Below are 24,340 nucleotides of genomic sequence, written 5' to 3'. Positions count from 1 at the left end.
TTGAGCAGTATGGAGTTAAAATGTTCAAAACGGGGGACTGTTGAATTCTGTGTTAAACTTGGAACATTGCTATCCTAGAGACTGGTTTTTACCTCAGACGTTAATGGTTATCTGTAGGAGACAGATGGCTTTGGAATGTGCTGGGTGGATGGGAGGAAGTCACAGAATTGCTACAGGGGAAGTGGATGGACATCTGTGGATTAGGCAAATGAGGGGTTGAGGTCAGGTCAGATCCCCTTAAGGGAGAACTTGTGGTTTATAGTATATATACTTGTGTAGTATATATACTTGTGGTGGTGGAAACATGTTTTGTCTAATGCAGCTGTATTGATCTTCTGGGAAGAATTAAACTTGGTTACGCTTTCATAGTGTCCGTTGAGTTATTTATTATGAGAATTAGAACCTAACAGCACACAGCCAAGACAACGCAGGAGTGGCCTTGGGTACAAGTTTCTGAATGTCCTTGACTGGTCCAGTCAGAGCCCAGACTTGAACTTGATCGAACAGCTCTGAAAGTAGAATGGGAGAAACTCCCCAAATACAGGTGTGCCAAGCTTGTAGTGTCATTCCCAAGAAGACTTCAGGCTGTAATCACTGCCAAAGGTACTTTTTTAATACATTTGAAAAAATGTCTAAACCTGTGTTTCCTTTGTCATTATGGGATATTGTTTGTAGATTGATGAGGGAAAAAACTATTTCATCAATTTTAGAATAAGGCTGTAACGTAACAATTTTTTTTATTTATTTATTTATTTATTTCACCTTTATTTAACCAGGTAGGCAAGTTGAGAACAAGTTCTCATTTACAATTGCGACCTGGCCAAGATAAAGCAAAGCAGTTCGACAACATACAAAAACACAGAGTTACACATGGAGTAAAACAACATACAATCAATGATGCAGTAGAAAAAAATAAGACTATATACAATGTGAGCAAATGATGTGAGATAATGGAGGTAAAGGCAAAAAAATGCCATGGTGGCAAAGTAAATAAAGTATGGCAAGAAAAAACACTGGAATGGTAGATTTGTAGTTTGAAGAAAGTTAAAAGTTAAAATATAAATAATATGGTGCAAAGGAGCAAAATAAATAAAATAAATAAATACAGTAGGGGAAAAGGTAGTAGTTTGGGCTCAATTAAAGATGGGCTATGTACAGGTGCAGAGATCTGTGAGCTGCTCTGACAGCTGGTGCTTAAAGCTAGTGAGGGAGATAAGTGTTTCCAGTTTTAGAGATTTTTGTAGTTCGTTCCAATCATTGGCAGCTGAGAACTGGAAGGAGAGACGACCAAAGGAGGAGTTGGCTTTAGGGGTGACCAGAGAGATATACCTGCTGGAGCGCGTGCTACAGGTGGGTGCTGCTATGGTGACCAGTGAGCGGAGATAAGGGGGGACTTTACCTAGCAGGGTCTTGTAGATGACCTGGAGCCAATGTGTTTGGCGACGATGATGAAGTGAAGGCCAGCCAACGAGAGCATACAGGTCGCAGTGGTGGGTTGTATATGGGGCTTTGGTGACAAAACGGATGGCACTGTGATAGACTGCATCCAGCTTGTTGAGTAGGGTATTGGAGGCTATTTTGGAAAAAGTCAAGGGGTCTGAATCCTTCCCGAATGCACTGTATTTATGGCCTGTTAATTCTCACTAGTCTCACTCTCACTTGTTATATCTTGTGCTCTCTCTGTTTTTCTCTATCTCCAGGTTCACTAAACCAGCCCCCATGTTCCTTGATCCGAATTTTAGACGATTCACGAAGATCAGCAAATTCTTCCCACCTTTTGGAATGAAAATGCAAGGTATGGACCTCCATTTTAGATCTATTTAATTTTGGATGACCATGAGGAATGGGGAGCCCCTGGGAGAGGACAGTGTTGACCACTAGCTCAACTACAGGGAGGAGAGTGTCCATGCTCTGGATCACTGCTCAGATGAGGGACTGTACACCATGTCCAAATACTGGCCTTATTGAGAAGAACCTCACTGTTTCTCCTAGCTATTCAGGGATCACAGCAAAGCAACGCATTTCTTGCTGCCCCTCGCTTATCCATTTTAAACAATGTGATCACCAATTTAACTCGTGTTTAACCTCATCAAATCCCTTGTAAAGTTGATGTTACACATTTGGTTGATTTGACATAAATATCAATGTTATAGCTGTTTTAATATAAATCTGTCTAAATGTAATGATGATAATGATGGTGTCAGTGCGCTCAAATTGTGCTAAATATATAAATATCCCTGGAAAGATATCAGGGGGATGACTTTGTAGTCTAGCTCTCCGTGTTGCATGTGCAGAAAATGCCTTTATGTTCATGGTTCTCGGTATTAGAGGAAGGGTGTTTGCTAACTAGTGTTCTCGTAGAAATCTGTCTGAATCTTACCTGACTCCATCCATGCCCTTCCCTTTCTCTGTAACACTGAACAGTAACATTGAGCAACACCAATACACTACAGGACCACTGTCAGATCCTTCTGCCTACCAGTCTCAGGCCCTGATTGGAAAGCCCAGTCTCAGCCCCACACCTTTGTTCCTCACGCCACAAGTCTCCCACCCAAACACATGTTAGTTGTGGAATGATTAGCTACAGTATGTAGTCAGCCACTACCCTGTCTTCAACACAGCATCATCTAATCAGTTTTATTTCATTTAACCTTTATTTATACAGGTTATTGAAATAATCTCTTCTGTAAGAGAGACCTATTAATCAGTAATAATTAGTAAGCTATTTGTGGCCTGACTGTCTGCCCTCATCCTCATAGCTGATCAGAACCAGGAAGCCCAACCAACACCCTCTACTCTCCCAACTAACCAACACATTCTGGGTGTTTTCTGTTCTGTGACTTGGTAGTAGGGCAGTTTGAGGGATCACACTAAACATGTGGTTTCCACTTCTGCCTGAACATAGATTATTAAGGTCATACTGTAAGCCTTTGTCTTGTTAATGATTGGTTGGCAGAACTGGAGTTCTTCATTGTCAGACATTGGGCTGTTTCAGGGGTGTGCCTAGCCTAGGTGCCTCTCCCTTGCAGATGGTGCTATGGTAGTCTAGCCCTCATCTGATATCAGCTGTGTGGTTTGGCTGGAAGGAGAGACAATCCTTTCAAATGATTCCCATCCGGCCTGATTGATCTTGTCTGTTTATATCTAGGATATCACCACAGTAGTCAACAACTCTTCTCCCTGGTTGCATCCCAAATTGCACTATATAGGGAGAAGGGTACCATTTATAATGCAGCCCTCTCCCTCCCTATCTCTCCAGTGTTAGTCACAATGCAGATATGCGAGTCATTTTGGACAGAGCTGAGACTGTCTCTACATCAATGCTTTTGACTGCCTCTGAGTGATCCTTAATTATACTATAGTAGATTGTGTCACGGGATGTGTCATTTTTTTCAAAATCATGTGTCATACTGTAGGTCAATGTTTTCTAATCCAGGGTCTGGGGACCCAAAAGGGTGCACATTTTTGTTTTTGCATTGTTCTACTTATCAACTCATCATCAAACTTTTGACTAGTGAAATTGTGTGTTTAGTGCTAGGGCAAAAACTAAAATGTGCACCCGTTGTGTCCCCTGGACCAGCATTAAGAAACACTGCTATAGGCTATATTGTTTTCACAATGGGCTGATTCCATATTTTTTTTTAAATGCCTCATGACAAAATTACAGTAATAATTATGTTCAAAAAGTATGGTAACTGAAAAACATATTTTGCTAAAATGGGTCATCTTTGGGTCATGGTTTTTATGATCTCCATTGCATCTGAGAATTGAACACAAGTGCCTAAAGCAATTTAATGCTCTGGCAATTTAGTTTTATGTCAATAATCATGAATAGCACGCAAGTAGCCTACTTGGCCTAGGCCTACAGTATACAGTCAAATCATGTGGACTTTCATCTCGTGACAAATGGTCCAGCGATTCAGCTCTCACAATTGTTTAGGCAATTACTGTTAATTTAAACTTGATCTCCTGAATTATAGGCCAAGTGTATTTACCCTTGTCAATTGCATAGAAAACATCCGGATTGCAGTCATTCCTTTCTCTACACTTTATATCTTCTTAGAATAACTGGCTATATAAATAGGCCTAGCTAGTGTTGTTGTGCAGACAGGAGCATCTCAGTCTGGAAATTGTACTTCATAGTTACTATAGGAAATTGTACTTCATAGTTACTCCCTAGGCCTTGCTAGAATAACTGGCTATGTAAATAGTGGAAAGACCCAGCGAAAGTAAGGACTAGGAAACAGTACTTAAGTTTTTCCTTCCTCTAAAATAATGTATTCCTACTATAACTGACAGCAAGAGCTGTTGAACAGGCAGACGATGGGCATCTCAGTTTAAGGGAAGCATACATTTACATTTACATTTACGTCATTTAGCAGACGCTCTTATCCAGAGCGACTTACTTACATAAAGGCCAGCAGTGTGTAAGGACAAGAAACAAAGTGAGGTAGTGAGAGCATTTGTTTACTGTAGTTACTCACTTATTCTGCACTCTGGCACACTCAGACAAGAGTGCTCTGAAATCGGAGTAGATAGCAAGAGCGAATTTACCAGCTACGTCTATCGACAGTTGTCACAGTGACATCATGAAGATTCTATTAAAATGGTTACTTGCATAGTGGAGTCTTTTGTTTAAACATGTAGCTAGCTAAACAATGAACCATAATCTCAACTCATATCGTTACTACCCTGCATGAATCTGCAGGTAGCTAACCAACCAGTTTCAATGTTAGCTAGCTAGCTAACATTAGGCTATAATTAGCAATGCAAATGGATCTGAGATACAAATAATATTACTAAAGTAACACACATTATACACGTAACGTTAGCTAGCTAGCTAACAGTAAGCTTTAAATAAACAACTTTGACAAAATAAACGACTTTGACAAAATTTGAAATGTGTAATATATGAAAATGTACAGTTGAAGTCAGAAGTTTACATACACTTAGATTGGAGTCATTAAAACTTGTTTTTCAACCACTCCACAAATTTCTTGTTAACAAACTATAGTTTTGGCAAGTCGGTTAGGACATCTACTTTGTGCATGACACAAGTAATTTTTCTTTACAGACAGATTATTTCACTTATAATTCACTGTATCACAATTCCAGTGGGTCAGAAGTTTACATACACTAAGTTGACTGTGGCTTTAAACAGCTTGGAAAATTCCAGAAAATGATGTCATGGCTTTAGAAGCCTCTGATAGGCTAATTGACATCATTTGAGTCAATTGGAGGTGTACCTGTGGATGTATTTCAAGGCCTATCTTCAAACTCAGTGCCTCTTTGCTTGACATCATGAGAAAATCAAAAGAAATCAGCCAAGACCTCCACAAGTCTGGTTCATCCTTGGGAGCAATTTCCAAATGCCGGAAGGTACCACATTCATCTGTACAAACAATTGTACGCAAGTATTAACACCATGGGACCACGCAGCCATCATACCACTCAGGAAGGAGACGCGTTCTGTCTCCTGGAGATGAATGTACCTTGGTGCGGAAAGTGCAAATCAATCCCAGAACAACATCAAAGGACCTTGTGAAGATGCTGGAGGAAACGGGTACAAAAGTATCTATATCCACAGTAAAACAAGTCCTATATCGACATAACCTGAATGGCAGCTCAGCAAGGAAGAAGCCACTGCTCCAAAAGATCGTACTTTTTGGAGAAATGTTCTCTGGTCTGATGAAACAAAAATAGAACTGTTTGGCCATAATGACCATCGTTAAGTTTGGAGGAAAAAGGAGGAGGCTAGCAAGCCGAAGAACACCATCCCAACCGTGAAGCACGGGGGTGGCAGTATCATGCTGTCCCCCACAGCATGATACTGCCACCCCCGTGCTTCACGGTTGGGATGGTGTTCTTTGCTGCAGGAGGGACTGGTGCACTTCACAAAATAGATGGCATCATAAGGGAGGAAAATTATGTGGATACATTGAAGCAGCATCTCAAGACATCAGTCAGGAAGGTAAAGCTTGGTCGCAAATGGGTCTGGATGGACAATGACCCCAAGCATACTTCCAAAGTTGTGGCAAAATGGCTTAAGAACAACAAAGTCAAGGTAATGGAGTGGCCATCACAAAGCCCTGACCTCAATCCTATAGACAATTTGTGGGCAGAACTGAAAAAGCGTGTGCGAGCAGGGAGGCCTATAAACCTGACTCAGTTACACTAGAATGGGCCAAAATTCACCCAACTTATTATGGGAAGCTTGTGGAAGGCTACCTGAAACGTTTGACCCAAGTTAAACAATTTAAAGGCAATTTTACCAAATACTAAATGACTGTATGTAAACTTTTTTTGTGAAAAACTGAGTTTAAATGTTTTTGGCTAAGGTGTATGTTAACTTCCGACTTCAACTGTAGCTAGCTAGACTATCTTACCTGTATACATGGATAGACACTTCTCTCTGTCACAGATGCCATGGTTGCCCTATATTTGAAGTAGTCCGGAGACAGGTGTTTTATACAATAGCCTTCTGTGTGTTCTCTTTTCGACTCCCTCTGCATATTTCCAATCAAACGGCAGAATTTTCTATTTTCTGTCTCCTTAGCTATCATACTCTAATTCCACCTGAGAGCAACACTTCGCTTTTTACAATTTTACTACATGATATTGTTCAAAAAAGCAGCGTTAGAAAGGATTAGCTACACATACTGACCAGCTCATGTTATAGACAGAAGCGTGCTACATGGCAGACAAATCCGAACTCATCTCTCGGCATGTCCAGCCCACTCATTATCTCAGCCAATCTTGACTAGCGGGAAGGTTCCTGCATTTTTCGGTGGCTGAACCAGCTAGGCTCGTAATTTAACAAATGTATTCGTATTTACAGATGGCATACAAGTTTGTTATTAAGGCACATGAAATTTCACATGTTCCAGGAAGTATTTCTGCCAAAAAAATCATTTTGATAAAACAAAAGTTTACATTCAAATGGCTCTCCTGTGAAGTGATGCGTGACATATACCTAGTTTCCTGAAACGAGTCACAGTATAAATACTGTAGTATTACTTTATTAAAAACGGTTGTAAATACTATAGTAATTACTGTAGTGTTTTTGCGGATATTACTGTAGTATTTACTATAGTGTTTTTTGTTTTATTATCTTTGACATAGTGGGGGCATTATCCTTGGGGAAACCTGATGTAATCTCATTCCCTGGGGTCCAAGGATTGCTGCCTGGAGAATGTGCTTGTTTAAAAATCTTCTCTTCTCTCCTCAGAAAAGATCATAGATAATATTCTGACAGCCACAAAGAGCTTTGGTCTGGAAGATGAGCTGGACAGGTATTTCACACCTCTACCACAACAACACCAGGGGGCATCTTGGGGTATTTAAAGGGTCATGCCTGCTTCTCAAAGACATTCAGAAACTAACCTCCAGTATGCAAACTCTCGGCGTACTCAGAAATATTCTAGCCTGGTCCCAAATCTGTTTGTGCTGATTTTCCAATGTATGGTCGTTGTCATGCGAAAACGACCATATAAGTTCTACCAATCCCGATAACATTGCTGATTTTCCAGGGTTCTGTCTTGTTAAGGGCTTGGTTCTTTCCGCAACCATTATTTGCCGACCTGATATCATCAACTAAGGAAATTGGGAATGTGTTTAATTTTCCACCTGGAATGTAATAGAGGTCACATTCTCTACTACATAATGCTGTCAGGGTACCTGATAGCAATTGCACAACTACACATAATATCAGAATAAATCACTGTGCAGTACTTGTCATTTTCCTCTCTTCACAAACCTCACAGAAATTGTGTTTTTCTGCTGTTCTTTTCCTGCTCTTCTAGTCTAAGTTGTAAAAAGTGCATCATCATGGGAAATGGTGCTATTCTGACCAACAAGTCTATGGGTGCAAGGATTGACGAGTACAACGTGATTGCAAGGTCAGTTTTAAAAGGCACCTCAACTCCAGGGTTCTTAAATAATCTTTCCTAGATTCCTTACATCCTCTATCCTCGCCTCCTTCTCAAAAGCACCAGAGGAGAACATCTGAAGTTCTCTGACCTTGTCCAATATGTTTTGAGAAGGAGGCGAAGAGAGAGGATGCGAGGAATTGAGGAAAGACAAATTGAGTAAGAGCCAATGATTGTGAGAACCCTATGTTTATAGATTCCCAACACCAGTTGACCTGTGTGTGTTGCAGGTTGAACGAGGCCCCAGTGAGTGGCTATGAGAAAGATGTGGGCTCCCGGACCACTATGCGTATCACCTACCCAGAGGGAGCCATCCAGAAGACTGAACGCTACGAACAGGACTCCCTCTTCGTTCTCTCTGCCTTCAAAGCTCTCGACTTCAAATGGCTGCGGTCCATGATCTTTAAAGAGAGGCTGGTAAGTGGTAATCCAGCAAAGAGTGACCGTTCCTACAACATTAGGTAAAGTTCCAATTGAGTCCCAATTCATGGAGAAAACGTTAAAGCCATGTCATGAGAACATCAGGGTTGGGGTCAATTCCAATTTAATTTCAAATTCAATTGTGTAATTCAAGCAGGAAGTGGAGAATTTACTTGGAATTCAATTGGAATTGCAGCAATCGTATTTTTTTTATTGGAATTGAATTGGATTTAAATTGTCTGAATTTGAATTGTAAAAGAAAATCAACCCCGGAATGGATTTGGAATTGAATTGGAATTCAGACTGTCTGAATTGGAATTGAATTGGAAAATATAAACATCATTGGAATGAAATTGGACTTTAGAATTTTAAAACTTGAGTTGTATTATAATTGGGCAAATTCCTGTTACTGGAGTTAATGCATTTAGCATTGAAATTGAATGCAAACTTTCTTTTAAATCAGTTTTCATTGTGAAAATTATCTTCCCCAAACTTGAATCTCAGGCAGTGCTTATGTATGCCAGTTAGGCTCTACACCCTTTGTAAAGCAGATTAATGTGCTTCATTTTAAGAAGTTATTTGGCTACTTTAGTTGTTATTCAAACTTTATCAAAACATATACAGTACCAGTCAAAAGTTTGGACACCTACTCATTCAAGGGTTTTTCTTTATTTTTACTATTTTCTACATTGTCGGGTGATTGTGGAGGCCAGGTCATCTGATGCAGCACTCCATCACTCTCCTACTTGGTAAAATAGCCCTTACCCAGCCTGGAGGTGTGTTGGGTCATTGTCCTGTTGAAAAACAAATGATAGTCGCACTAAGCGCAAACCAGATGGGATGGAGTATCGCTGCAGAATGCTGTGGTAGCCATGCTGGTTAAGTGTGCCTTGAATTATAAATAAATCACCAACAGTGACCCCAGCAAAGCACCATCACACCTCCTTCTCCATGCTTCACGGTAGCAACCACACATGCGGAGATTATCCGTTCACCTACTCTGCATCTCACAAAGACACGGCGGTTAGAACCAGAAATCTCAAATTTGGACTCATCAGACCAAAGGACAGTTTTCCACCGGTCTAATATTGATTGCTCGTGTTTCTCGGCCCAAGCAAGTCTCTTCTTCTTCTTTGTGTCCTTTAGTAGTGGTTTCTTTGAAGCAGTTCTACCATGAAGGCCTGATTCACGCATTCTCCTCTGAACAGTTGATTTTGAGATGTGTCTGTTACTTGAACTCTGAAGCATGTATTTGGGCTGCAATTTCTGAGCCTGGTAACTCCAATGAACTTATCCTCTGCAGCAGAGGTAACTCTGGGTCTTCTTTTACTGTGGCGGTCCTGATGAGAGCCAGTTTCATCATAGTGCTTGATAGTTTTGCGACTGCACTTGAAGAAACTTTCAAAGTTCTTGACATTTTCACTATCCACTGAGTTTTTAAACTACACTAGGGAGCACGATATGTTTTAATGTGCCAATAAATCAGCAGAGTCTACTTTTTTGTTTTTTCAAATTGCCAGCATCTTAAAGCAAAAATTGGGATCATGTATACTCTGCTAATGACCATACACATTTTTTAATGAATTTTGCGAACTTGGAATTTGTGGTAAGTGCATGCTGGCCGCCATCTTTATGCACCTCCGCTTTTGAACACTTACGGGAAATTCTGGAGCGGACCTTGAGACATTGTTCTCCACCACCATCAACAAAACACCAAATCATGGAATTTCTCATAGAAGAATGGTGTCGCATTCCTCTAATAGAGTTCCAGACACTTGTAGAATCTATGTGAAGGTGCATTAAAGCTGTTCTGGCCCATGGTGGCCCAATGTCGTATTAATACACTTTATGTTGGTGTTTCATTATTTTGTCACTTACCTGTTTATACCCATCTTTACCACACTGTTTACCTCAATTGGATAATACTAGATAATAGTAGCCTTATAATCTGACTTTGGAACTCCGCACTTGTTGTGACTGGAGAATTCATATTTATCTCATTATACCATTTGTACCATTATACCATACTGAATTGTATGAAGAATATGTATGTATTTTTTTGGGCCGCCTCAGTCCAAACAATGTAAGAAACAAAATACATTTTTGGGATGGAAAACCGTTTTCAGTGTAAACTTAAACGACCAAAACAGATATACAACATGTAGAAAGATAATGTATCTAGATATTTTTATCACCAAAATAAAAGCTAAACAGTCTGGGAGAAATGAAAATTCCCAAAACAATGAATTTAGCAGTATGTATTTTGTTATTATGTTTGAGCAAAAGAACACAGCCTTATCCATGGCAAATGCATAAAATTGCAGGAAATTTGTGTTAAAACTGCAACATTTTCTCTCAGCTCCATGGCAGAATATGTAGAAACGCAGGAAATTTGCTTTAAATCTGGAACATTTTCTCTACACCGCCAAGATGGGAGCCTCTAAAATGTTCTCTAAAATTCAGCCATGCCAATTGGCCGACGACATCCATTGCCATGCCCCCTTCCACACCCACTAGCTAAGCCACTTTTTGATCTAGAAGAAACCCTGGAATACACTTTCAAGTTTGAGGGAGAGTTTATTTTCCCGGTACCACTCCACCAGGGCCCTCACCTCCTCCCTGTAGGCTGTCTCATCATTGTTGGTAATCAAGCCTACCACTGTTGTGTCATCTGCAAACTTGATGATTGAGTTGGAGACGTGCGTAGCCATGCAGTCATGAGTGAACAGGGAGTACAGGAGGGGGCTGAGCACGCGCCCATGTTGGGCTCCCTGTTGAGGATCAGTGTAGGGGTGGTGTTGTTGCCTACCTTCACCACCTGGGGTCGGCCTGTCAGGAAATCCAGGACCTAGTTTCACAGGGCAGGGTTCAGACCCAGAGCCCCGCGCTTAGTGATTAGCTTGGAGGGCACTATGGTGTTGAAGGCTGAGCTGTAGTCGATGAACAACATTCTTACATAGGTGTTCCTCTTGTCCAGATGGGATAGAGCAGTGTGCAATGCGATGGTGATTGCGTCATCCGTGGATCTGTTGGGTCAGTATGCCAATTGTAGTGTGTTTAGCGTGTCGGTAAGGTGGAGGTGATATGTTCCTAACTAGCCTCTCAAAGCACTTCATGATGACAGAAGTGAGTTCTACAGGGCGATAGTCATTTAGTTCAGTTAACTTCGCTTTCTTGGGTTCAGAAACAATGGTGGACATCTTGAAGCAAGTGGGGACACAGAATGGGATTGGGAGGTGTCATTGTCCTTGTGGAATTTCTCTGTCTTCATTTAAGGGGTATAACTCTGCTTTAAGGGGTAATCCCTGCTTGTAAGGGGTAATCCCTGCTTGTAAATTATTGTGAATGTAATAATAACCATACAGTACATTTTAATCCATAGTTTCAGAGCAGCATTCCAATGTTGCTTTTTAGTATAGAGGGCTATGACATTTTAAGGTTGCTTTGTAGAGGGCTGTGACTGACATGGTTTTGGTCTCTGAGAAGAAAAATGTCTAGCTCTGGTTACAGTCACTGTGGTCATTCCTTCATGGTTGAATGGGAATAGAACACATACAACACATTCCTACTTTCAAAATAACAACATACCTTATTCTCCCTTCCTCTCTTCATTCTCCCATCTTTACAGAAGGATGGGTCAGAGTCAAATCGTATAGTATTGTATCTGATGTAGGCATAAATTGCATGGATATGAACATCTATAGGGGCTCCAGAGACAGACTCCCTCCTGTCCTTGTCGATGCTCTGATCACTTAGAGCAGGAGGTGGGTCAGGGTGTGTGGGGTTCAGAGGGTTTGGGGGGCCAGGGTTGGAGGCTGACAGGCTATGGGATTCAGGGGTCTGATGCACATCAGAGAGCAACAGTATCTCAGATCTGGGCTCACCTGGCCTGCCCAATGCCCATAGACAGACGGATGGATGGATGGATGGATGATAGGCATATCACCGGGGTGGTCCTGTGAGTCTGGATCACTATTCACACAGTGACAGACAGACAGGTGGGTATTTGTATGTATTGTTGGATCCCGTACTCTTCCTGGGGTGCAGACACATTAGGCATATCATACAATAAAATAAAACAGTATATCATATAACATCATTACACCAATACATACAGTGCATTCGGAAAGTATTCAAACCCATTGACTTTTTCAACATTTTGTTACATTACATCCTTATTGTAAAATGTATTAAATTGTTTTTTTCCCATCATCAGTCTATACACAATATCCCATAATGACAAAGCGAAAACAGGTTTTTAGAAATGTTTGCAAATGTATAATTATTATTTTTTTTAATACCTTATTTACATAAGTATTCAGACCCTTTGCTATGAGACTCGAAATTTAGCTCAGGTGCATCCTGTTTCCATTGATCATCCTTGAGAAGTTTCTACAACTTGATTGGAGTCAAATCAAACTTTATTTGTCACATGCGCCGAATACAACATGTGTAGATCTTACCGGGAAATGCTTACTTACAAGCCCTTAACCAACAGTGGAGTTCAAGAAAGAGTTTAAAAAATATTTACCGAATAAACTAAAGTAAAAAAGAACAAAAAGTAACAATAAAATAACAATAACGAGGCTACATACAGAGGGTACCGGTACCGAGTCAATGTGTGTGGGTACAGGTTAGTTGAGGTAATTTGAACATATAGGTAGGGGTGAAGTGACTATGCATAGATAATAAACAGTGAGTAGCAGCAGTGTAGTAAACAAATGGGGGTGGTGTCAATGTAAATAGTCCAGTGGCCATTTTATTTATTTAGTCTTGTGGTTTGGGGTTAGAACCTGTTAAGGAGCCTTTTGGTCCTAGACTTGGCGCTCCGATACCGATTCCGCCAATTTTTTGGGCTTTCCTCTGACACCACCTAGTATAAAGGTCCTGGATGGCAGGAAGCTTTGCCCCAGTGATGTACTGGGCCGTACGCACTACCCTCTGTAGTGCCTTACGGTCAGATGCAGAACAGTTGCCATACCAGGCGGTGATGCAACCAGTCAGGATGCTCTCGATGGTGCATCTGTACAACATTTTGAGGATCTGAGGACCCATGCCACATCTTCAGTCTTCTGAGGTGGAAAAGGTGTTGTCGTGCCCTCTTCACGACTGTTTTGGTGTGTTTGGACCTTGATAGTTTGTTGGTAATGTGGACACCAAGGAACTTGAAACTCTCGACCCGCTCCACTACAGCCCCGTCGATGTTGATGGGGGCCTGTTCGGCCCGCCTTTTCCTGTAGTCCAATATCAGCTCCTTTGTCTTGCTCACATTGAAGGAGAGGATGTTGTCCTGGCACCACACTGCCAGGTCTCTGACCTCCTCCCCATAGGAATTCTCATTGTTGTCGGTGATCAGGCCTACTACTGTTGTGTCGTCAGCAAAGTTAATGATGGTGTGGGAGTCGTGTTTGGCCACTCAGTCGTGGGTGAACAGGGAGTACAGGAGGGGACTAAGTACACACCCCTGAGGGGCCCCAGTGTTGAGGATCAGCGTGGCAGATGTGTCGTTGCCTACCCTTACCAACTGGGGATGGCCCGTCAGGTCCAGGATCCAGTTGCAGAGAGAGGTGTTTAGTCCCAGGGTCCTTAGCTTAGTGATGAGCTTCGTGGGCAGTATGGTGTTGAACGTTGAGCGGTAGTCAATGAACAGCATTCTCACATAGGTGTTCCTTTTGTCCAGGTGGGAAAGGGCAGTGTAGAGTGCGATTGAGATTGCGTCATCAGTGGATCTGTTGGGGCAGTATGCGAATTGGAGTGGGTTTAGGGTATCCGGGAGGATGCTGTTGATGTGAGCAATGACCAGCCTTTCAAAGCACTTCATGGCTACCGACATGAGTGCTACGGGGCGGTAATCATTTAGGCAGGTTACCTTCGCTTCCTTGGGGACAGGGAATATGGTTGGGGTGCTTGAAACATGTAGGTATTACAGACTCGGTCAGGGAGAGGTTGAAAATGTAAGTGAAGACATTTGCCAGTTGGTCCGTGCATACTTTGAGTACACGTCCTGGTAATCCGTCTGGCCCCGCGGCTTTGTGAATGTTGACCAGTTTAAAGGTCTTGCTCACATCGTCTACCGAGAGCGTTATCACACATTCGTCCAGAACAGTTGGTGCTCTCGTGCATGCTTCAGTGTTGTTTGCCTCGAAGCGAGCATAAAAGGCATTTAGCTCGTCTGGTAGGCTCGCGTCACTGGGCAGCTCACGTCTGGCTTTCCCTTTGTAGTCCGTAATAGTTTTCAAGCCCTGCCACATCCGATGAGCGTCAGAGCCGGTGTTGTAGGATTCAATCTTAATCCTGTGTTGACTCTTTGCTTGTTTGATGGTTTGTCTGAGGGCATAGTGGGATTTCTCATAAGCATCCGGATTAGTGTCCCGCTCCTTGAAAGCGGCAGCTCTTGCATTTAGCTTGACGCGGTTGTTGCCTGTAATCCATGGCTTATGGTTGGGATATGTACGTACAGTCACTGTGGGGATGACGTTGGTTGTGCACTTATTGATGAAGCCGATGACTGAGGTGGTATACTCCTCAATGCCATTGGATGAATCCCGGAACATATTCCAGTCTGTGCTAGTAAAACAGTCCTGTAGCGTAGCATCCCCATCATCTGACCACTTCATATTTAGCGAGTCACTGGTACTTCCTGCTTTAGTTTTTGCTTGTAAGCAGCATTCAGGAGGATAGAATAATGGTCAGACACCCCCACCCCTCGTCTTACCAGACGCAACTTCTCTGTTCTGCCGGTGCATGGAAAATCCCGCCAGCTCCATTTTATCTGTGTCGTTGTTCAGCCATGACTCAGTGAAACATAAGATATTACAGTTTTTAATGTCCTGTTGGTAGGATAATCTTGATCGTAGTTAGTCGATTTTATCTTCCAATGATTGCACGTTGGCCAATAGAACGGATGGCAGTGGGAGTTTACTCGCTCGCCTACGAATTCTCAGAAGGCAGCCCGACCTCCGCCCCCTTTTTCTCTGTATTTTCTTCACTGAAATGACGGGGATTTCAGTCTGTTCCCAGGAAAGCACTGTATCCTTCTCATCAGGCTTGTCGGACTCATTAACCTCTTACATCTACACGTTCCGCTAGCGGAACGTCTGCTCCAATATCCAATGATGGGCGGGGCGCGAAATACAAACTCCTCTAAAATCCGAAAACTTCCACTTTTCAAACATATGACTATTTTACAGCTATTTAAAGGAAAAAGCTTCTTCCAGTTCAAGGTGAGTAATCGCTGTTCTGATATCCAGAAGTCCTTTTCGGTCATAAAAGACTGTAGCAGCAACATTATGTACAAAATAAGTAAAGAAATATGTGACAAACAACGCAACAAAAACTAACAAAATAGCACAGTCAGTTAGGAGCACGTAAAACGTCAGCCAACTTCTCCGGCGCCATTTTTGTTCTGACTGTGATTAGAGCGATGTTGATTGCTTTTGCCGATCATTCATCATCTTCAACCATCAGTGAGTCGATGGCTTGAACAGTCTTGCTGGAAATAGAATACAATGTAAAAATGTGCAGCATACAGTAAAGACCAGCAGTTGATTTATTTAAGCATTATTTTTAGCATTATTAGGCCTGGAGTTATTTTAAGAATACAAAATAAGCCATGTACCCTCGATGGGCTATCAGCAGGTGTCACGACTTCCGCCTAAGTTGGTGCTTCTCCTTGTTCGGGCGGTGTTCTGCGGTCATCGTCACCGGCTTTCTAGCTGCCACTGATCCATGTTTCTTTGTCGATTGGTTATGTCTTGATTGTTCACACCTGGTTCCCATTTTTATGATTACTTCCCTATTTAAACCCTCTGGTCATCGTGATGTTTTGTGCGTTATTGTTTTATTGTTGGTACTGTTCGTTGTGTTTGTAGTTCTTGTTTTTCCTGAGTGGATTTTGTATGCTGAATTTTTATTTGAGTAAATGACTTATGTTTTACTCAGTTCGGTGTCCTGCGATTGACTCCTTTTCCTCATCACCTATACATGGACACTGACAGCAGGACAATAGACTCTTACCGAGTCCACCAAATGCATTGTTTTCTAACGTCATCTGGATGGATCCATAACAAATTACTATGGGAATGAATATCACTGAATGACAAAAATATTGGAATAAAGTAGGCTAATGAAGGCAACAAAATGTTGCTTACTGGAACACCCAAAGTCATCCAATTGTTATAATAGGATTTGAAGCAATAGCCTACCCGCGTGTGGTCAACTATTTCAGCACCATTTCGAGCTGCTCTGAGACAAGCAAGACTACTTAATAAACATATGCATTTTAAAACAGTTTTTTTTAATGAATTCAATAATATATTTGTACCACTGTAGATGCGTGTGGTCAGTAAGAGTTGAGTCCTATTGTAAAGTGTAGCCTGAAGGCCAAAATGGGCAAACTTGCAATGTATTCGATGCTTTAGCACTCTAAAACCTGATTTGCCCCAACCAAAAAATGCATCAACCCCTACAAATATAATCATTCATTATTAACCCTGCATTATAATTGTATAAAAGCCGTTAGATATTAATTTAGAATTTAATTAGGTCTACTACTGTACAATGACATTTTATTGATCTGCCAGAATTTTCATTTAGAGACTCCGGTAAACTCTTTGATGTTTCCTTTTATGTGTCCTACCAATTACTATTGGATTATTCACCATGACACCCAAAGTCATCCAATTGTTATAGTAGGATTTGAAGCAATAGCCTACCCGCGTGTGGTCAACTATTTCAGCACCGTTTCGTGCTGCTTAGAGACAAGCTTGAGGACTGGTCTTGATAGATTTTTATTTTCACAGAATCTTCGTTTGGGTATTGGTTAGCCTACAATTAGGGTGTGGAAATGTTAGGATTATTTTGCTCTTAGTAGCCTACTCCTGACCGGTCATGTTGTACAGCGACATATTTTCCTAATGGAAACCCTGAGGGTTTTGTTTTTACATTTTTCTTGGAATAGAAACAACATAATATTAATCAAATTAAGCTACATTTCTTAAAATCAATCCCATATACTATGTTCTTACAAAAAAGGTTTTAAATTCTCTAGTACAGCCAATATTAAAAACTGTCAAATGCTTCTCAAATATGCCCTCTGGTGGTCAAACTAGCATTAATGGCAACAATGGCTGACACTTAAATAAGGTGCCATAGAATTATGCGGCAGTCCGCAAGCTGTGCTGCAGTACGACGCAACTTTTAAAAGAAGAACCGCTGTATAAGCACGAATGTTCCAAAATGCAATCAATTAGCGGGAAAACACTATTCTCAAAAGTAATCGCAAATGCTATTATGCATATAATGCTTTATTATTAGGCTCTACGCCAGTTGTAAAGCAGATTAATGTGCTTAATCTTAAATTATTTGGCCACTTTAGTTGTGATACAAAACTTATCAAAACATATAGGCCTATATGCGAGTGCGAGTATGATTTGAATTCACAGCAAAAAGGCATGCGTTGTTTCTTGCCTTAAGCTGGGCATCATACACAAGTGATAATTTATCATTCACAAGTTATAGGCTAATATTGTCACCCATTAGACTATTCTTGATTTAATATTGTCTTTACATATACTAAATAATATATGTGTGAAATTTGTTTTGATTTAGAATGGATCATTATCCTGCAACTGTCTCGAAACAGGGACGGGGGGGAATTGTAATCTATGCAAATAGCGAATTGAGGACACTTTTCCCAATGGTTAATTTTTATGACAGCCAGGAAGGCTATACTGCTGTTGTAAAGAGAAGCAAAGTGTTTAATATCAAGAAAGTATGCCTAGCCTATAGAAAGCTGATGGGTTCCTCCTCTTTTTAACAGAGGCCATCAAAACTCTGTTTTCTCACGGAATTGCATAGGCTATAGAAATGTTGCTCAACATGATTTGATTTTTGATCACATTTGCATTGATGTCAGAGTGGTTAGAGGGACAATAGAGTGCTGAGTACCAGGCAGTTAGCAAGTTTGGTAGGCTACTAATGACCATCAGGAGCATTAGAGTTAGGAGAAGCCTAGTTACGGTGACTAAACGGTCCCATGGAATTTAACTGAGGTCATGACTAGTGACTGCCGGTGTGGCGGTAATATGGTCACCGTAACAGCCTTATCTATGGATCTGTAGGGTCGGTATGCAAATTGTATTTCGTCAAGGAAGTTGGGTAAGGTGGAGGTGTGATCTGATTTGCCGAAGGGTGGAGCAGGCAAGGGTCTTGTAGCCTTCCCAGAAGGGAGAGTAACAATGTGTAGCACAGGAGATGTGTTGGTAGATTTTTTTTGCCTCAGATTTCCTTTATTAAAGTCCCCAGCTACAATAAATGCGGCCTCAGGATATGCGGTTTCCAATTTGCACAAAGTCCAGTGTAGTTCCTTGTGAGCCATCGCGGTGTCGGCTTGGGGGAGAAATATACAGGGTAGTGACAATATCCAAAGAAAATTATCTTGGGAGTTAATGTTGTCGGCATTTGATGGTGAGATATTCCAGATCGGGAGAACAAAAGGACTTGATTTCCTGTACATTACCACAATCACACCATGAGTTGTTAATCATGAGACATACCTCCCACCTTAGTTTTTTCCAAAGAGTTCTTTCTTCCTGTCAGCGCGATGTAAAGAGAACTTTGTTGGCTGTGTGGATGGGGACAATATATACGGAGAGAGCCTTGATTCCGTAAAACAGAGTATGTTCCAGTCCCTTATGTCTCTCTGAAAGGAGATCCTAGCCCTGAGCTCATCTACTTTATTGTCCAGGGACTGAATATTTTAGCGAGTAACATACTCGGAAGCGGTGGATGGTTTGCTCGCAGCCTGACTAGAACCCGAGCTCTCCTCCCTCTGGTGGAACATCTGGGATGAATGGGGCTGCCTCGGGAAATCCAAACAAAAGATCCAGGTCTGTGGTGGTAAATAAACAGCCACGAAAAGTATAGCTGAGAACTCTCTAGGCAAGTAGTGTGGCCTGCAATTTATCACAATATACTCTACTTCAGGCGAGCAAAATCTAGAGACTTCCTTAGATTTCGTGCACCAGCTGTTGTTTACAAATATGCACAGACCGCCCCCCCCCCCCCCTCTCGTCTTACCGGAGTGTGCTGTTCTATCCTGCCGGTGCAGCGTATATCCCGCTAGCTGAATATCCATGTCGTCATTCAGCCACAATTCCGTGAAACATTGGATAGTACAGTTTTTGATGTCCCGTTGGTAGGATATTCGTGATCGTACCTCGTCTAGTTTATTGTCCAATGATTGCACGTTTGCTAGTAATATTGACGGTAACGGCTGCTTTCCTACTGGCCTTCTGCGGGTCCGGACGAGGCATCCGGCTCTTCGTCCTCTGCGTCGCTTCCTTTTGCGAATAATTGGGATGTCTGCCCTGTGGGGTGTTTGGAGAATATCGTGTGTCCTGCTTGTTGTTGAAAAAATCTTTGTCTAATCCGAGGTGAGTGATCGCTGTCCTGATATCCAGAAGCTCTTTTGTGCCTTAAGATATGGTTGCAGAAACATTATGTAAAAAATAATTTACAAATATCGCGAAGAAAAACACATAATAGCACAATTGGTTAGGAGACCGTAAAACGGTGGCTATCTCCTCCGGCGCCATCTTGTGTAATAGATGGAAATAGTAGGTGTCATCTTCCATCACTTTTCACCCTCCGAACAAAGAGGTGAAACCTGAGACCATATGTTTTTGGTTTCCCTAGGGTGGTGGTGGGGAGGGGGGGGGGGGCTGGCTTTATGTGTCCCTTGCTGTGATGTTGTTGCCCCATCAGAATCAGAAAGGCCCTTTATTCTGAACCGGTCTGACAGAGAGGTGGGTTGTGTCTGAGCTTGTCCTGGGCACACAGCCAAACCACCTCAAAGCCACTTGGCCATATTTTAGTCACTATTTATTTGGAAATATCAAAGGAATCACTGTGATTTATTTGTACAGGTGACGTGTGTTAAAATTCACTGACCAACTGCTAAGCATCAGCTCTCACTTTGCCAGTTTCTCAGCTGAAGAGAAGAATGAATGACTAATCATCAGGCAGAAGAACATGAGAAGCAGACCTTGGTTCAAATATGAAACTGAAATAATTTCAAATACATCATCTGTGTTTGATTATGCTTGGCTGATTTAATGAACCAATAGAATAGTCCCAAAATGTAAAATCCTGCCCATCTGGCATTCCAAGCAGGCTAAAGCAAAAGCTCAAAGTATTTGAAATTATTAGCTCCCTTGTAATTGATGGTCAGGTCTAAAAGCTGGATGACTTGTGCTGTTGGAGACCACCAACAGAGAGACATTACATTGTTAAAGCAAGTGGTACATCTATTACTGATGTCTTAATTTGTTATTACCATTTTTAATGCTATTATTCAAATTAACCTCTCTCTCACTCTCACTCTCTCTCACATAGCGTAATACAGATGGGTTCTGGAAGTCTGTGGCCCGTCATGTTCCCAGGGAGCCCAGTGAGATGAGGATCCTCAACCCTTACTTCATCCAAGAGGCTGCCTTCAGGTTCATTGGCCTGCCACACAACAAGGGACAGATGGGGAGAGGGGTGAGAGACTGGGAATCTAACTGATCAAAACATAATGCCATCAACCACAAGAATCAGGCTCTGGTTTTATACAGCTAACAACTAGTAATTTACATAAATAGCCTACAGAATATGTGTTATCAGGATACTCAAGGTAGTTAAATTACATTCTAAGAAATGAAATATAAAGAAAAAACCCTCAGCTGTTTCACACATAAGCATGCGTTAATGGCCGGGCTGGGCTGCACTGGTTCATGTTCTCTCCTTGTCTGTGTGCCTGCTCCTATCAGGACAGGTCAGCCCTGACACACAGCAGACCAGGTCAGCCCTAACATACTACCCTAACACACTGTAGACACACAGCAGACCCTCCAGGTGCCCGATAGTAGTAGCTTTTAGTAACATCCTCGTAAAGTCCACACTTAGTAGAGAGATGCGGTTGAGAGCCACGGTGGGAGCAAGGACTTGGGAAGCATGGACCTGGGCTGGAGATGTGGAGGCTAGAGTTGGTTGGCCCTTCTTATCAATCAGTAGCTTTGCCGTAGCTGCTAAAGAAGATGCGCTTCCCTGTTGCAACATCCACACCTATAGAGGCATGGCTCCGAGCCATGGAGGGAGCAAGGACTGTAGGCTGGACAGAGGTGGTTGGCTCTGTCAGTGAGTGCAGACACCTTCAGCACCACAGATAAACCTACAGCAACTGCTCCCTCAGACACCAGCAGCCAGCTGATAAATTCACTTTGTCCTACCTGGGCGTCCAGCTATCTTTAATAGGATTTCAGGCCGAACAGAGAGAGTGAGCAAAAAAGGGAGAGAGAGCGAGATGTTGGGGGGGGGGGGGCACTGTTTCCCACCACCAGTAACTCTGTTAAAACCTGTTATGGACAGGAATTCCGCTAGCGGAACCCCTCGCCAACAGCCAATGTAATAGCAGGGCGCGAAATACAAAACAGCAAGAATCTCATAATTCAATTTTCTCAAACATACAACTATTATACACCATTTTAAAAATAATCTTCTCGTTAATCCAACCACATTGTCCGATTTCAAAAAGGCTTTATGGCGAAAGCATAACATTAGATTATGTTAGGACATCAACTTGACAAGAAAAACCACACAGCCATTTTCCAAGCAAGGAGAGGCATCACAAAAACCAGAAATACAGCTAAAATTAATCACTAACCTTTGACGATCTTCATCAGATGACACTCCCAGGACTCAATGTTACACAATACATGTATGTTTTGTTCGATAAAGTTCATATTTATATCCAAAAACCCCATTTTACATTGGCGCGTGATGTTCAGAAAATGTATTGCCTCCCAAAACTTCCAGTGAATGAGCACATCAATTTACAAAAATACTCATCATAAACGTTGATAAACTTTACAACAGTTATTGAAAGAATTATATATACACTTCTACTTAATGCAACCGCTGTGTCAGATTTCAAAATAGCTTTACGGCGAAAGCACATTGTTCAATATTCTGAGTACAGAGCTCAGCCATCAAAGCAAGCTATACAGTTACCCGCCAAGTTCTGGTGTCAACTAAACTCAGAAATAGATCTTCACTTACCTTTGCTGATCTTCGTCGGAATGCACTCCCAGGACTCCCACAAGAAATGTTATTTTTGTTCGGCAAACTCCATATTTATGTCCAAATACCTCCTTTTGTTCGAGCGTTCTGATCACTATCCAAAGGCAAATTGCGCGAGCGCAAAACCAGAGACGAAAAGTCAAAATATTCCATTACCGTTCATAGAAATATGTCAAACGATGTTTACAATCAATCCTTAGGGTCTTTTTAACATAAATATTCGATAATATTCCAACCGGACAATAGCGTATTCATTACAGAGGAAAAAGAAGGAGCGGCGCGCCGGCGTGCCGGCGCAGTAAACAACTCCTTGGTCTCAGGCAGTCCACTGGTTGACTGGGCTCTTATTCTCTGCCCAGTAACAGTAGAAGTATGAAACAAGGTTCTAAAGACTGTTGACATCTAGTGGAAGCCTTAGGAAGTGCAATATGACCCCACAGACACTGTAGTTTGGATAGGGATTAGATAGAAAAACTACTAGTCTCAGATTTCCCACTTCCTGGTTGGATTTTTCTCAGGTTTTTGCCTGCCATATGAGTTATGTTATACTCACAGACATCATTCAAACAGTTTTAGAAACTTCAGAGTGTTTTCTATCAAAATCTACTAATAATATGCAAATATTTGACTCTGGGCCCGAGTAGCAGGCAGTTTACTCTGGGCCCCCTATCCCTAACAGGTTTAACAAAATATATTGACATTGTTTCCTCAATCAAATCAAGTTTTATTGGTCGCATACACATATTTTGCAGATGTTATCGCGGGTTTAGTGAAATGCTCATGTTCCTAGCTCCAACAGTTCAATAATACCTAACAATACAAACAATACAAATCCCAAAAATAAAAAGAAAGGAATTAACCTGTTGGAGATAGGGGGCAGTATTTGCACGGCTGGATAAAAAACGTACCCGATTTAATCTGGTTACTACTCCTGCCCAGAAACTAGAATATGCATATAATTATTAGCTTTGGATAGAAAACACCCTAAAGTTTCTAAAACTGTTTGAATGGTGTGTGTGAGTATAACAGAACTCATATGGCAGGCAGAGAGGTTAATGTAGCTGGGGACTTTAATAAAACAAATCTGAGGAAAACGCTACTTAAATTTTATCAACACATCGCCTGCGCCACTCGCTCATTAAGAATTCTTAACCATTGCTACTCCCCCTTCTGGGACGTCTACAAGGCCCGCCGCCTCCCTCCCTTCGGCAAATCGTCACTACAGAGACAAAGTGGAGTCGCAAGTAGAGACTGAGCGCTTGTTCTACGTGGCTGATGTGAGTAACACATTTAAGCGATGAATCTAGGTGAAAGCTTATTGATGTCAACGGTTAAATCCATTTCAGTTTAGATGAAGGGGAGGAAACAGGTTAAAGAAGGTTTTTTAAGCCTTGAGACAATTGAGACATGGATTGTGCATGTGTGCCATTCAGAGGGTGAATGGGCAAGACAAAATATTTAAGTGCCTTTGAAAGGGGTATGGTAGTAGGTACCAGGGGCACCAGTTTGAGTGTGTCAAGAACTGCAATGCTGCTGAGTTTTTCACGCTCAACAGTTTCCCGTGTGTATCAAGAATGGTCCACCACCCAAAGGACATCCAGCCAAACTAGACACAACTGTTGGAGGCATTGGAGTCAACATGGGCCAGCATCCCTGTGGAACAATTTTGATGCCTTGCAGTCCATGCCTTTGACAAATCGAGGCTGTTCTGAGGGTAAAATGGGGTGCAACACAATATTAGGAAGGTGTTCCTAATGTTTTGTACATTCAGTGTATATTTATATTGAGTATTGCTCGTTCTTAAATGCGGCCTCGGGATATGCGGTTTCCAGTTTGCACAAAGTCCAGTGTAGTTCCTTGAGTGCAGTCGC

At 41.8% G+C, this 24,340-nt stretch overlaps 1 protein-coding gene across 6 annotated transcripts in view; it reads left to right on the top strand.

Annotated features, from left to right (window-relative positions):
• The window catches only part of LOC115192312 (CMP-N-acetylneuraminate-beta-1,4-galactoside alpha-2,3-sialyltransferase-like), a 101,096-nt gene that overhangs the window by 43,806 nt on the left and 32,950 nt on the right, over nt 1-24,340 (top strand). For 5 of the 6 annotated variants that reach the window (XM_029750655.1, XM_029750653.1, XM_029750652.1 and 2 more), the window contains 5 exons: nt 1,701-1,795; nt 7,229-7,292; nt 7,803-7,898; nt 8,159-8,345; nt 20,745-20,891. In XM_029750655.1, coding sequence (XP_029606515.1) covers nt 1,701-1,795; nt 7,229-7,292; nt 7,803-7,898; nt 8,159-8,345; nt 20,745-20,891 — 589 coding nt within the window. The remainder of the gene's footprint in view (nt 1-1,700; nt 1,796-7,228; nt 7,293-7,802; nt 7,899-8,158; nt 8,346-20,744; nt 20,892-24,340) is intronic. The other variant, XM_029750658.1, reaches the window with a different exon arrangement.

The sequence above is a fragment of the Salmo trutta genome, chromosome 4 (genome assembly GCF_901001165.1).
Source record: "Salmo trutta chromosome 4, fSalTru1.1, whole genome shotgun sequence".
Lineage (NCBI taxonomy): Eukaryota > Metazoa > Chordata > Actinopteri > Salmoniformes > Salmonidae > Salmo > Salmo trutta.
The sequence above is the reverse complement of the archived record's forward strand: the minus strand, read 5'-3'. Positions and strand labels throughout refer to the sequence as shown.